Genomic DNA, 13606 nt, shown 5'->3' with positions numbered 1-13606 from the left:
ATACTCCAACCCATTCTACCAACTAACTATCTATCCAACTAGCTAGCGTTCTAGCGAGCTCTAGTATGTAGAAACATCCAGAAAGCTTTTTTACTTCTTGCCATTTTACCCGGGAGGGCGATTTGATCGATCGCCCACTCACTCACTCAGTTCTCTATAGCAAGAAGGGAAATGAAGCAAGGAAGAAAAGAAAGAAAAAAGACGGGCCGGATACATGCCGTCGCCGGTGGGAGAGAAGAGACTGTTTTTGTGTTTCTGAAGATAGGTATCTCACGGGAAGCAGAGGCGCGGTTGAATTGGCTACATTCACCCTCCCCCTTCCCCGTCCCCCCTTACTAAAGGGAGAGGGCTCGACGTTGCGGATACACGTGGACGAGTGATATTGCATGACCACATCTTGCCGATGGGGAGTGATTATCATCATGCAGCTAATCAGCTGTGTCCGATTGGGCGGGGGAAGAGGTGGGAGTGTTGGATAGAGAGAGTGAAGGAAGGAAGGGGACATACAGAGAGAGAAAGGGAACGGACAGACAGAGGCAGAGAGAGAGGGTAGTTGCAGTTCTTGACACTCATTCTCTCCGCCGGCATCATCAACCATCACCAGCACCCCCTACCGTTTCCTCCCCACCACACATCCATAAACCACCCCACCACACACACAGCATACACCCCACCATTACCATCATTACCACCAGAACCATAGCCACCAGAACCCAGCATAGCATCACAACCACACACACGAACGTCATGGCCCCCGCAACCACAGCAGCAGCAGCCCTCACGACCGCCTGCACAACTGCAATCTCCACAATCCACTCCGACCTCACCACAGACAGTCCGTGCATCCCTCCCCACAACCCTGCACACTGCACGCACTAACACACCCCCCCACCACAGCAACCCTCAGCGACTGCGGCCTCGGCGCCCTCCAACTCCACCGCTCCCTCACCCTCGCCCTCTGGACACCGGCCCCGCCTCCCGCGCCTGCACTCAAGAATGCAATAACCCGCGCAACAGACCTCCTCCGTCTCTGCACCGACAAGTTACACACCTATCCATACCGCGACGTCCCACTCTGCTGGCGCCGTCTCTACACAGACGCCAGTGTGCTCAAGGCCGTCGCGCAGATACTACTCCTAACGTCCTTGACGCCCACCGAACAACTCAATGACTCGGACTCCGAGATCGTGCGTACACTCGACATGGCGCTGATCATGGCCGGTGCGCCGGGGAACAACCGCCGCGAGATCATCGAGGACCTGCTGGAGAAGGTGGACGTCTATGTTACGACCACCACCACCGAGCCCGCAGCACCAACGAGCCACAACGACCTAATCGCGGCCGACTCACCCCCGGCACCGAAGCTGGACTGCCCAATTGAGCGGCACGGCACGCCGCTGTCGCTGGAGGGGTTCACGAAGCATCTACTAGCGCAGAATACACCTCTCATCATGGCCGGGGTCGTCGACGACTGGCCTGCGCTCACCACCCGCCCCTGGGCGTCCTCCGCTTACCTTCTCAGCCGAACCCACGGCGGCAAGCGCCTCGTACCCGTCGAGGTCGGGCGTAGCTACACGAATCGTGACTGGGCTCAGCGCATTATGACGTTCCGGGAATTCATGAACACGCACGTGCTCCCACGCAATACCGTCCCCGCCTTCACTGGGGAAGAAGACAAGGAGGAGGAGAAAGAGACACCGCAGACAGGCTATCTGGCGCAGCACACGCTCTTCCACCAGATCCCGCCGCTGCGTAATGACATTCTGATACCGGACTACTGCTATACGACACCGCCGGCGCCGCCGGGGGTGCCGACGCCGGTGCAGCTGGAGGCACCGCTGGTGAATGCATGGTTTGGGCCGGCGGGGACGATATCACCGCTGCATACGGACCCATATTCAAATATTCTGTGCCAGGTACTCGGCAGGAAGTATGTGCGCCTGTATGCGCCGAGCGAGACGACGAAGCTGTTTCCGAGGGGTGTGGAGGACGGCGGTGTGGATATGTCGAATACGAGCTCGATCGATATTGAGAGGGTTGAGGGCGGCAGCGAGGCGGAGAGTGAGGAGGAGAAGGAGAAGTGGAGGGTCTTTAAAGAAGCCAAATATGTAGAAAGGGTGTTAGAGAGGGGGGAGGGGCTGTATATCCCGGCGGGTTGGTGGCATTATGTGAGGAGCTTGGATACGAGCTTTAGTGTTAGCTTTTGGTGGAATTGAGGAGTGGGTTAGACCAATAGATGGAGGTGGAATGAATAAAAGTTTGCCTTTTAGTTTTCGGTTTTCAGCTTTTATTCAAAATTGGTGATTTTATCGAATGGTGATATCTTGTGATGTGGGGAAATATGACAGCCAGACCGGCTGCTACCAGCGATATATATATGCCATTCCAATGAAACTGTGAGCCCTCCAATCGCAAACATCGAGAAGAGCTCATATGTGGTCCATGTCTCCCATTGACTGACATCGTCAAAACAAAGTAGACGTCCAATGGTTCAACCGCCGAGTGACCATACATGAGCGACCGAAACCGGCAAGAGCCGGCATCAACCGCTCCAAGCAACAGATATGAAAACAAACATACGGCAACCACTCGGGTCCCTAGTTCATGTTCTTGGTTGGTTGTGTCGGAGGAGCAAAGGTAAGTGTACTGTAGCTATAGCTAGTGGTCGTAAAACTACTTACTACTCCCACCAATCCTTGATTTAATTTGGAGTCCAGGACCTGTGGGAGACCCAGGGAGCGGACATAAAGTATAGGACAGGTAGCCTTATGAGAATGAGAGTTAGGAAACACAAGCAGCTTTTAGTCGATATACGTACTCTAGAGCTGCCTCTGAGGGAGAGAGAAAACTATTCGTTGCCAAATAACTCATAGACCTACCGGTACCCTCGACTTTATTAGCTAGGGTAACAAATCTCAAGCTCCTAAAGTTATTATCACGGCAAAATTTTTTAGGCATCTATCCCATAGAAGAAAGATGAGTATTATAAACCAGTGCGTGTTCCAATGGCCGTAGCAAGACCAAGCAACCTATTGGATGAGAGAAGAGACGATGATGATATTAATAGGACTAAAATTAAAGTTTCTAGCTTTATACGACATAATTGTGGACAGGTTGCCATGATCCTATTCCTCGCAATAACTCCACAGTTGTAGCGTGGTAATCACGTGTCGTGTACGATAGTATATGTAAGGCGACTGTTCTTATAGAGGATACCTCGATAGTGGGAGCCAACTGTGGATACAAGACAGAAACAAAGCCTTTAGATATTCATGTATGTAGACGGTGAATAGTTCAAACATGTGGCTCGGTATAACCCTAACCTGATAAATTTGTTGAATTGGCTTTCATGCCTTCTATGTTCATACGAGCTATATCATATCGGAGCCTTAGAGCTCCTCGTAATAGGGACGGTGTTAGTCATTTTTTTGGGGGGATAGTGTTGATCTATCCCACGGAGATAAAGTTTCGAAATCCGTAAAGGCGGAGCAGCTATGACAGATATTCCTCTGGGCCATGAAGGAAAGGACGCTCCAGTGAAATCCAATCCACGATTTTTTCCAGAGAATCCAAGAATCTATTCGAATCCAGGCGCTCCATCTCTCGTTGAGAAAAGCACAAGCCCCACAAACAGCTCTAACAAAAGCTGAGGCAAACACTTTCACCTCTCGTGATAGATGTACATCGTAGAAATCTCGGTGCGCGTTGATTCCCTTTTCTCCTAGAGTTTGCTTTCTACTGGCCCTCCCAAAGTCCCGACTATGACTCGGACCCAAATTTATATACAACGAGAAAACAATTGCACTTGTATGTAGTCACCTCGTTTCAAGATGGGGAAGAGGGTTGGTGGGTCTTCCTCCGCCTCAACCTTTTGCTGGTGTTTTGACCTCTAAGTATCTACAGATAACGATGGAGCAGTAAACAAGTGCGGTTGACCAATGTTGCACTTAGCAGAATCGAGGCTGATGGGGATGTACATGGGGGCCGATATCCAGTACCTGGCTCTATTGGCAGATGGTTGTAGCTCCAGCGGCACAGTAATCCACAGTACCGGGATGATGGAACTCATGTCCCAGTTGACTCTTGAGGATCTAAAATCAGCACTTTACTCCAACTACACGCATGTTAGCAATGTACCCTGGCCAGGGCGAGTACGAGTACACGTGAATGCTCTAGAATGCGTAGACTCTGCAAAGTAGATAGCTACCGTGGCTGAGCCGCACGATCAATGGATGCACTGGCCACCGGCCCTCCCCCACTGTAGCGCAGAGGCACAGCGGACTGTCTCAGCGTTAGTTAGTACGTATATATGTACATGTAGTCAGGTACATACGTGTTATCCAGTGAAGAGCTTTTCTCTCGCGCGCCTAGAGGTCTCAGCCGCCCTACCTTTCGCAACCCCGTTATCCGTCCATTGGTTTGGGCGGAGAGATAGTCGCGCAGAGGAAGAAGGGCTATGTGCGACACACCCGCCCGCTGGTTGTCAAAGCGTGGGCTGGAAGTCCTGGCCGGTGGCGCTTTTAATTTTGACACAGAGAGAGACGGAGCTTTCTCCTCAGCTATCCCTTGGACGCATGAGACACTTGGAGAATCTCTCTCATGCATTAGCGTGGCCTATCTGGGAAACGATTTACTGTAATAAAGCAGCAACTTGCGAAGTTTTTGGCATCTCTGAGTATTCCAAAGACTGATAAATGCAGCAAACTGCTTACCCAGACGTTTTCTCAGCCAAATTCTAGGTCACATGACTGCCAACTCGCACTAATGCATGAGAGAGATTCTCCAAATGTCTCATGCGTCCAAGGGATAAGCTCTCGGGCAATGGGATTGAGTTGGAGCCTTTAGGTTATATCTTTCCGAACAGCGGAGCTTTTCGATCTGGTTGGGCTGTGCGGAATCCTGCGGATTGCATGCGGGATGACGTTGATTGGCTGTGGATTTAAGCTTTTTAGCGACCAACCAACTTCGGAACCTGCCGAGGCATTACTAAGCACTAAATGGGTGGACGCTGTTCCTAGTGGTTGTGAGGTGACGGTAATACGAGGCAGACACTGGCCTATGTGTATGTAGCACAGCTTATGTGCACTTGTTAGGGCACTCCTTGCGATGTTCATGGGAGAGGAGGGCTACATCCTCCATTTGGCTCCCCTTACTGAAAGATAACATCTTCAACGTCCGGCATTGGTGAAGCCCGCACCTCCGGGCTCGTGTATGGAGACGAGGCTGAAGGTTCTTCGAAAAGCACTGCAACTAATGGAAAGTTAGGCAGCAGCTGTTATTTACAACCTCGCGATTTTCATATTGGTAGTCGAATTGCAACATTGTGTTTCTCCACCTAAATCCGGGCCAACCCTATGTAGGTATGTACTTAGTGCGAGTGATGACCTATGACTAACAGCCTAGGGTACATCAGCTGCGCAACGTAATCGTCCCTATTGCAATTTGGTAAAAAATGCACATGTCCCATTCGGAATTCCCTTGACTCTTTTTCCGGCCTTTCTGGAAAGAGAGGAGATTGGATTGCAGACCCCGCCCGCGGCACCACCACCACCACCCACCACCTCAGCTGTACATAATGCAGCCAAGCTCTCCAGCCAACCATATCCCGACCCCGGGTGTCTTGCGATTACATACATAATAAAGTCTGCCTCGCTCGCAAGTACCCTTCCAGACTAGCACTTTCCGGGCAAATCCCCACAACTTATTTGATTGTCGTCTATCACACGTATGGTACATACATACCACCTCATCGTAAAAGAATAGGTTAGTTCGCATTTATTCTCAAGAGCTCTCGTCGGGTCAGCAGCAGGGCCTCAATTTATAAAGACCCGGCCCGCCAGTATCAGCAGAAGGCTTCTAATTACCTTCCCCCAGTCTCGGTCTAGATAGAGGCCACAGCGCATTCCTACACATATACCCTCGTTAGCATACATATTCCCCAATAAAGACCCTTCAATCCCCAGAAGACATGGACCCAAACTGCGCCATCTGCGACGGCCCTCCCAAGAACCGCTGCGACTGCGAATTCCGTACTCTTGTGCATGCCGTCGAGGAGTCCGAGCAGCGAGTGCTGGAGCCCATGTACGACGAGATCCGGTACTTAGTCCTTCCTCTCTACCATTCTAGCTCCCGCCTTGCCCTCATAGCATAGCTAACGAGTCCCCAATATATAGTACATGGGTAACCACACAAGCGCGCGCTGCAATCCACCGAGACTTCCGAGCGCGGGAAGCGCGGCGGAAGACGGCCTACGAGCGGTGGCTGCTGGACTATGGGGCGAGAGCGCCGAGATGGCAGCGGGAAGAGATGGCGTTCAGTCTGCAAAGGGCCATCAGTGAGGACTGGAAGGCGGCCGTAGAGAGGTATCCGGAGGTGCTGGATTATTACTATGGCGAGGTCAAGTGGAGTACTAGGTCGGGTGGGGAAGAGAGACGGCCAGGCGGCGGCGGGGGCGGTGGAGGGAGTTCGAGGACTAGTAGGAGAAGAGAGGTGTGGCAGGGTTGATTGGCGTTTTTATATGAGGAGTTAACTGTTTTTCTTATGCTTTTTATGGGTAACGTTTCTGATTGCTGTGCTGGATATGGCTGGTACATGTTGGGCCTTGGCCAGTAGTAGGTTTATGGTTGGCCTGCTGTTTGAGCTTCTTGTGTTTTTTTATTGATAGAATCGCATGTACATAGAACACACTGCCCTTTTTGGCAGTGTTTGTATTTCTACCAGCAAGCGAGAGCTTTGTAACGCTGGAATGATACTTCCCCCGCCTTCTACCAACAACTGTATACCAGATGCTGTATGTAAATGGATGTGAGGTCGAGTCCCCCAATCGCCCATCCCAACCCTAAATACAACTCCCCCCGCCAACACATGCCCATACCTGCCCTCGTGACATACTGGCTTCCGTAAAGCTTATTCACAAGCTTTGTCGATCGGGAATAGACTAGACCGGATAGTCGCATTACCTTCAACTCTAAAGTAAATGCTCCTATCCCATATGGCTAAATTCGCAAACACTTAAATCCAGAAGGCATTATAATTATTGAAGCATAGTTCATTTGTTATGTAGTAGTACTGTATCACTACTGCGAGCAACACAATCAAGATAAGAAGGGCACATGATCATGATTAGGCGTGTAGTATATACATACACATATGGGATTTATGTTTAAAGATTATTCAAGGTTTCAACTCTGAGCTATATGTATATCGGTACCGTGCTCGCCTCTTACCAAAAGAGCCAGAAAGCAACTTGTACTCAGTATAAGGATGATTTATATGGAGCGGCGTCGTCCTCAAAGATATCATCTTAGCTGCTGTGGTCGATTTAAGTACTCGTCTGAAAGTCATACAACGGTTATCTATAAGTCGTATGCAAAGGACCTAATATATAAATGTATCTTTGGATATAATTACTAATAATATCGGGTGTAAATGTGTTAATTCAACGGATTTACGTGTTTTTGTATGGGAGAAAAATCATTTGATGAATTTTATACGGCTACTAGAGTGAGCTGGGTAAGTGAAATTTTAGGTTCACGGGCAATTTTTTTTTAAAAAAAAACAGTAGACATGGAACATTTTCGTATACTCTAGAAATATTAAAGGGCTCGGCCGCAGAATTAATTGCAGAGTATAGATGCTTGATCTATAGATGGCTATTTATCCATTTCCTGCTTAGATTTGATATCCTCAATTCTTCCTTCTAGTTTCGGGGCAATACTACTGGTCCAGTCCACAATACCCGCCCGATTTGCCCATTTTTTCCCAAAGCTCTCAGCCAAGTGCGCTGACCTCTTGGTCAGACCTGAGAGAGTTGTATTATCATCATCCGCCCCGGCTGCATCTGCGACATGGTTTTGCATGAGCTCTCCCTTTTTGGCCTGCGAGCTCCTGAGGCCCCCAAAGATCTCTTTGAGTGCACCACATTGCCATTTGCCCATAACCTTTAGAGACAAGAAGTATTGGCGGAGAATAGTGCTTATGAGGGTGCCGTTCTCCTCGTCGACAACAAATTCCGCTCCGCCGTGCTCAGGTGTTAAAGCTTCGTATCCATCTCTGCCAGTCGCCATGTAGAGCCTAGTAGCCATTGTGTACTTTTTATCTGGCACTAAGTCCTCGCCGTTGATCTTGCAAGACACAATGCGATTTCCAGCTGGTAGTGAAGAGTTATATACGTAGAATATGTTACTAACATGTGGGAAACGCCCCTCAAAGGCGGGAAGTTTTGAGATGCCGTTTTCGAGCGCTTTTTTGATACTCGCGCCAGGAATTCGGATAACTACGACCGGATCTTCAAATGGGAAACATTTGACAATATCGCCGAGCTTGAGAACACCTCGGGGATAAATCTGATCTCCTCTCATCGTCCCTGCGGCCATCAATGAACAATCCGTCGAGTAATAGGACCGAGTTACATCGCACCTGAGCATTGCATGTTAGCAAATCTGTCTTAGTGGCATTCAGTATAGCAGCTTACACAAAGTTCGCCAGATTCGATTCTGAAGCTCGTACGGTGCCGAATCGAGCGTCCAAATCAACAGCTGTAAATCCGATAGGTTTTGATAATTTCGCCTTTAGATTGGAAGTCAACTCATCTACGATTTCTGCTGTTGGCTGGTCCTCGGGTCTGGGTTATTGGGTCAGTCCGGGGGTCTGGTAGAATATAGTAGGGAGAAGGGGTCCCGTACATTTCTTTCGTTATATCTCTTCGGACAATATCAAAGTTCCAACCTGGCTTAGAGCCATCTTTGCTCTTTTTGCGAGCCTCAATGTATGAAAGCTGCTTGAAGTCACAACCGGATCTGATAACGTGACATCCATTGATGATTTCATGCGCATAATGATGATCATGTCTAGGTGAAATTAGTTAACGCTCTAAGCCTGATAGGTGTAGAGGTGTGAACAATACCCTCCTAGGATAATGTCAATAAGACCAGCAGGAATGTCATTGGCAAGTTTAATCTATTCGCCATTAGTTGCTATTTAATTAAGTGGGACGATATACTATAACTAGATTAACTTACATCATTCGGCTCTCTCTGATGGGACACAGCAACTATAATATCGGCTCCAGCATCCCTCAAAGTGGGCACCAAGGCCCTCGCAGCGTCAGAGGAGTTTGTATATTTCAAGTTTGGCGGTAAAGCATTGATCGTATCTAGCCACTCCTTCTCCACTAGACCGATCACTCCCACCTTCAAGCCGTTGCTGCTCTCCAATATAAATGTTTTAGACAAACTGCCTATACTGACCCCTTCACCAAGAGCGGGGTCATCGACATTTGCTACAAGCCAAGGGAAGTTGCACTGCTCCGCGAGATGTTTGAATTGTTCAACACCAAAATCCAAATCATGATTCCCCAGACAGGCGACATCTGTTCCAATCTTATTCAGAATGGGAACCATGTGTCGTCCCTTTGTGACGGTGGACTCGAGAGAAGGATTGAAAGCATCCCCGGAGAAAAAGGTTAGGAGTGCTGGCTGGCCTTGAAACTCTGGAGCGTCGCGGTAATGGTTGGTTAAGGTGACAAATCTGGCAGAACCACCAACTGGTTCACGGGAGCTGTAATTTTGATTGATTCATTAGTTGGTCGAAGATGACGGTATGGAAGATAGGGGTCGCTACCCAGCCTCAATGTGATAGATCTTTATGGGTGTATCAAGGATGTTAGCAAACGCAGGAAATACATGTAAGTAATACTTAGGCGTTCAGTAAAAGGTCGTGAAAGGTCGCCCCGTTTCACAGCTTTTTACTGAACGCCTCGGTACACCCCGTGTAATAGAATTGCTTACATCATTGAAATGCAATAAACGTAAATCAACTTCACCGACGGCACCAGAAGAGTAAGTGATACTGGAGTTAGAGGTGGCCATGGCGGGGTAGTGGTGCAGGGTTAGGGTTTATATAAAGGTCTCAAGCAAGGGTGATTTGGGCAAGGGAGGACCTTAGAGAACACTCGAGGGTTAGAGGACACTCGAGGTACTTTATAAACAGCAGTGCTGGTGGGTCTACGAGGAAAAGATAGGTCAATGATGATTATCCATTATAGTTGGCGGCTGGGATGATAACGTTGTCCCAGCCGTGTTCAGCTCGATCCAAGGCCGTTTTGTTACTTTTTAGGACTTCATTGGTGTACATGCACCTGGCACGTATCTGCACGTGAGCTGTCTTTTACGTATATTTGTTACTAAGTTACATGTTTATCTCGAATTTTAAAATGTCATAATAGGCGATGCTAAGGATCGCTGTGTGCAGGCTGCTCCTTTATTATATGCAGATACATGTAAGGTACATGTGCCTACACGATGGAAGATTATTTTCATTGCAAGAACACCGCTACAGTCAGATTTCTTGGTAATGGTGCGTTAGACCAGACTTTTATATATACACGTAGCTATGTATTATTGAGAAAATTGGTGCTTTTATCCCTTATGCTGTTTACCAAGTATCATGTCTCAATTCTGTGGCTTGCGTGCGAGGCTCGCCTGATGTTACCATGTCTTATGTTGGCAGCATTTAAGGAACAACTTAAGGGATAGAGAGACTACCTTTATGCGGTACCGATAGAGAGACTTGGCTTTATAAGTATATACCAATGAATTACCAACCATTGCTAGCCTTTACATCGGGAGTATGTTCTTATGCAAACTAGGGATAAGCCTTGTGCTTGGAAGTTTGTTCGAGCGCTCGTTCCCAAGAGAAGACCGAATCCCTAACTGCCTAGGGTGAAACCGAAATGAATAAAACAGATGATAGTTTTTGCAAAAGAGAGATTATCAGTTACAACAAACATGGAATTAGAATTAAGACTGAACGCTGGCAGATACTAAAGCAATCCAAAACGCAGAAAGGAGTGATGCAAAGAACTCCGGTCCCTTAAACTCCATATCTCATCATGGTCATCATTTTTCGTCGTTATCATCATTGTCGTTATTAACGGCCTCCGTTACGAATTTCGGTCCTTGATGTTGCCTCCATCGATAACTGTACCGGGTCCCGTATACCCAGCCTTTGCCACCGTACATTCAAACGTAATAAACTGGAACACATAACATTGCTAGAGAAGCAACCTGGCCCACATTCAAGCAGAGACAACGCCTGGGTGCATTTGTTGCTGGGGCGGGTAGTTGCCTAACTCAAGGATCTGCTTCATCAAAAATCCCTTTTCGTCGATGAATTGTTCGTCCTCTATCACGGATTGGATTAAATCTCTTTTTCAAACATACAGCTAGGGACGGCCTTACCTCTTCGGTCGTCATGAAACTTGGGCAGAAAGGCGAGCAACTTCTCACGATTTTTTAATAGAATATCCTGTACAGGCTTTGATTTTTTGGGATTTGCAACAAAAACCTTTAATCCAAGTTTAGCAGCTATCCCAAGGTAACCATCCAAAGGGGTAAATACCTTGAAGACATGAAAGGCTTCATATTGAATATTTTTGCTTTTGTCTCTTAATAGGTTCATTGTCAATTTCAAGTGATCCGGTGAGTCAACATATGCGAGCATTATATTGTAGTTTGCCCTGTCCAGCAATATCTCCCCGAGAAGCTTGATTGATTGTCGTTTTGTAACATAATTGGGTGAGTCTAAGAGGGTGTTGTATTTTTGAAAGAACTAATGGTAGTAATTTATTTAGAACCAGTATAACATATGGTGATGTGTCAAGGGGGAACAAAGAGAGGTGAATAAAAAGAAGTTACACATACTCGTGCATAGTTTTGGTTGAGAAATTGTGCAACCATTGGTTTGTGTTTAGTTAAAAGTTCCTGGAATAAAAAATCAGAAAATAAGGTTATATAAAATGTATAAAGAGTCTGGGGAATCGAACCCGAAAAGTGCCAAAAGCATCACTGGCAATGTCAAAGCTCCCGCCTTGTACGTATTCGAAGAATTTCCAAAACCTCTCATCGTAAAGAACTACTTGTGCTAGTGCTTGATGCTTAAAACTCTCCCGGAGGATAGTCCCACAGTTGTTAGCAACATCTTTGTTTTCGTAGCCCTTCACGAGCGTAATGAGCGTATCGGGCCGACTATTGTGCAAGTATTCGACAGTAGGAAATCTATTTATAGGCTGGGGACAATATCGGAGAAGACCGTTGAAAAGAGCAGTAACATCTTTCTTAGCCTATTTGGCGTGAGTGGTTAGTTAACTCAGAGCTTGGGAGGCTGACTGAAAGGCTTGATGAGGGTTTTATAGGCTAGCTAAATATGTAGGGCGCCCACCTCAAAGTCAAGCTTCTGTATATTATTCGCAAGTAGCGGCAATAAATCGATTGCGTAAACCTCTTGAGCAAGAACTTGTACCTGATCAGGAATGGGGTCGGTTTCTGTTTAAAAACTATTAACAACGAAGCTCTGAAGATGTTTGTGGATTCCCGCTCGTAACTAGGGATCGCGAAAGTATGAGCTAACGGACCTGCGTTTCCTTGTAGGACAACCTTCATCTGGGCCAATAGCCGTGATACTTCTTCAGAGGCCTTAAAAAGAACCGACTATTTTTCAGTATTGTAAAGACTGGGACTGTGTTGAAAGGGGACATGGGGTTGGCTCACACGTCGTCTCTCCAGCGGTACATCCAAACGTGATATGGATTCTCGAACAGCACGAACAAGATCCTGTGGGGTTTTTTGACGGTTTCTGCCAAAGAGGAAAGACATGATAGCTATGTGACTAGACTGATGTAGTCTAATAGGCGGTGAAGAGATTTGCGATAAGAGCGATCGTGCGGGGCTGAAGAGATGTGTTATATCGAGATGTTTTGGGGGAGGTGAGGTAGCTATGTGACGCAAAGACCGAAGCTTAATTACTGTTAGCAGGTGGGGAAGGGCATACGGGAGGATGGGGAGGATGCTTGCTTGTTTGGTGTTTACAGGCTCTCGTGTCAGTCCAGGATTGAAGTGGAGGGTAACAGCAAGGGATAACTACATACATTGCCTCCGTACATGTACCTACTCGAGCTAGAACGCCGTCGTCTTGGCAATCTCAACAGAGAGACATCAAAAGTCTGCTAGGATTCACTTAGGCCTTAGATCGACCCATCCTGCCAGAAATACATAATCAGAAAAGAGATTTCTCCCTCATTAATATGGTTCCAGGCTTTTGTCGTGTCACTCGTTCCTCGACTACATGTAGCCAGGACTAGGCATATACATACATACAGGCTTATATTATATACATGTATATATATTATGTACTTGTATATATGCCGGATTAGACATATATCTGCCACTTTACTGATATAAAGAATACAGTACCAAAAAGGCGGGTGGATCCAGTACCATACCGCAGTATCTGGCAAAATACCGTGGGGTTACGGTATTCCTACGGTATTCCTACGGTATTCCTACGGTATTCCTACGGTATTCCTACGGTATTCCTACGGTATAATATTATATTTAAGATTCCGATTTAATAGAGCGTATCTACTAAGTGTCATGTCATTTTTGACAATTGACACTTCGGAATTGACGGTGGGTTGCAAAATGCAAAATTGACGCTTCCCCTCCATAGGGATACGAAATGCGCAAGCCGCAACAGGATATTAAGATGTATGGTAGTGTCCTCTGAGTGTATTTGGTATCCTTAAACGACCCCACCGAAAATTGACACT

The 13606-nt window shown here is 47.3% G+C and overlaps 5 protein-coding genes across 5 annotated transcripts; 2 read left to right on the top strand and 3 right to left on the bottom strand.

Moving 5' to 3' along the window:
- Nucleotides 1-747: 747 nt before the first annotated feature.
- On the top strand, nt 748-2216 carry LAJ45_07062 (uncharacterized protein; the record flags this gene model as incomplete). The annotated part of the gene is made up of 2 exons (XM_046116621.1): nt 748-835; nt 898-2216. 2 exons carry the CDS (start codon nt 748-750, stop codon nt 2214-2216), a joined length of 1407 nt encoding a protein of 468 aa, XP_045970023.1.
- Nucleotides 2217-4172: 1956 nt separating this feature from the next.
- LAJ45_07061 (uncharacterized protein) lies at nt 4173-4605 on the bottom strand (the record flags this gene model as incomplete). The annotated part of the gene is made up of 2 exons (XM_046116620.1): nt 4173-4281; nt 4334-4605. The coding sequence occupies 2 exons, from the start codon at nt 4603-4605 to the stop codon at nt 4173-4175; spliced, it is 381 nt and encodes a 126-aa protein (XP_045970022.1).
- Nucleotides 4606-5968: 1363 nt separating this feature from the next.
- On the top strand, nt 5969-6504 carry LAJ45_07060 (uncharacterized protein; the record flags this gene model as incomplete). The annotated part of the gene is made up of 2 exons (XM_046116619.1): nt 5969-6096; nt 6174-6504. The coding sequence occupies 2 exons, from the start codon at nt 5969-5971 to the stop codon at nt 6502-6504; spliced, it is 459 nt and encodes a 152-aa protein (XP_045970021.1).
- Nucleotides 6505-7652: 1148 nt separating this feature from the next.
- On the bottom strand, nt 7653-9869 carry LAJ45_07059 (uncharacterized protein; the record flags this gene model as incomplete). Its single annotated transcript, XM_046116618.1, has 7 exons — nt 7653-8418; nt 8474-8623; nt 8685-8849; nt 8906-8958; nt 9021-9558; nt 9622-9641; nt 9789-9869. 7 exons carry the CDS (start codon nt 9867-9869, stop codon nt 7653-7655), a joined length of 1773 nt encoding a protein of 590 aa, XP_045970020.1.
- Nucleotides 9870-11077: 1208 nt separating this feature from the next.
- Nucleotides 11078-12653, bottom strand: LAJ45_07058 (uncharacterized protein; the record flags this gene model as incomplete). Its single annotated transcript, XM_046116617.1, has 8 exons — nt 11078-11184; nt 11241-11346; nt 11401-11610; nt 11703-11762; nt 11825-12121; nt 12220-12323; nt 12413-12473; nt 12549-12653. The coding sequence occupies 8 exons, from the start codon at nt 12651-12653 to the stop codon at nt 11078-11080; spliced, it is 1050 nt and encodes a 349-aa protein (XP_045970019.1).
- Nucleotides 12654-13606: the final 953 nt, after the last annotated feature.

Source organism: Morchella importuna (genome assembly GCF_003444635.1).
Source record: "Morchella importuna strain M04M26 chromosome Unknown Morimp01GS022, whole genome shotgun sequence".
Lineage (NCBI taxonomy): Eukaryota > Fungi > Ascomycota > Pezizomycetes > Pezizales > Morchellaceae > Morchella > Morchella importuna.
The sequence above is the reverse complement of the archived record's forward strand: the minus strand, read 5'-3'. Positions and strand labels throughout refer to the sequence as shown.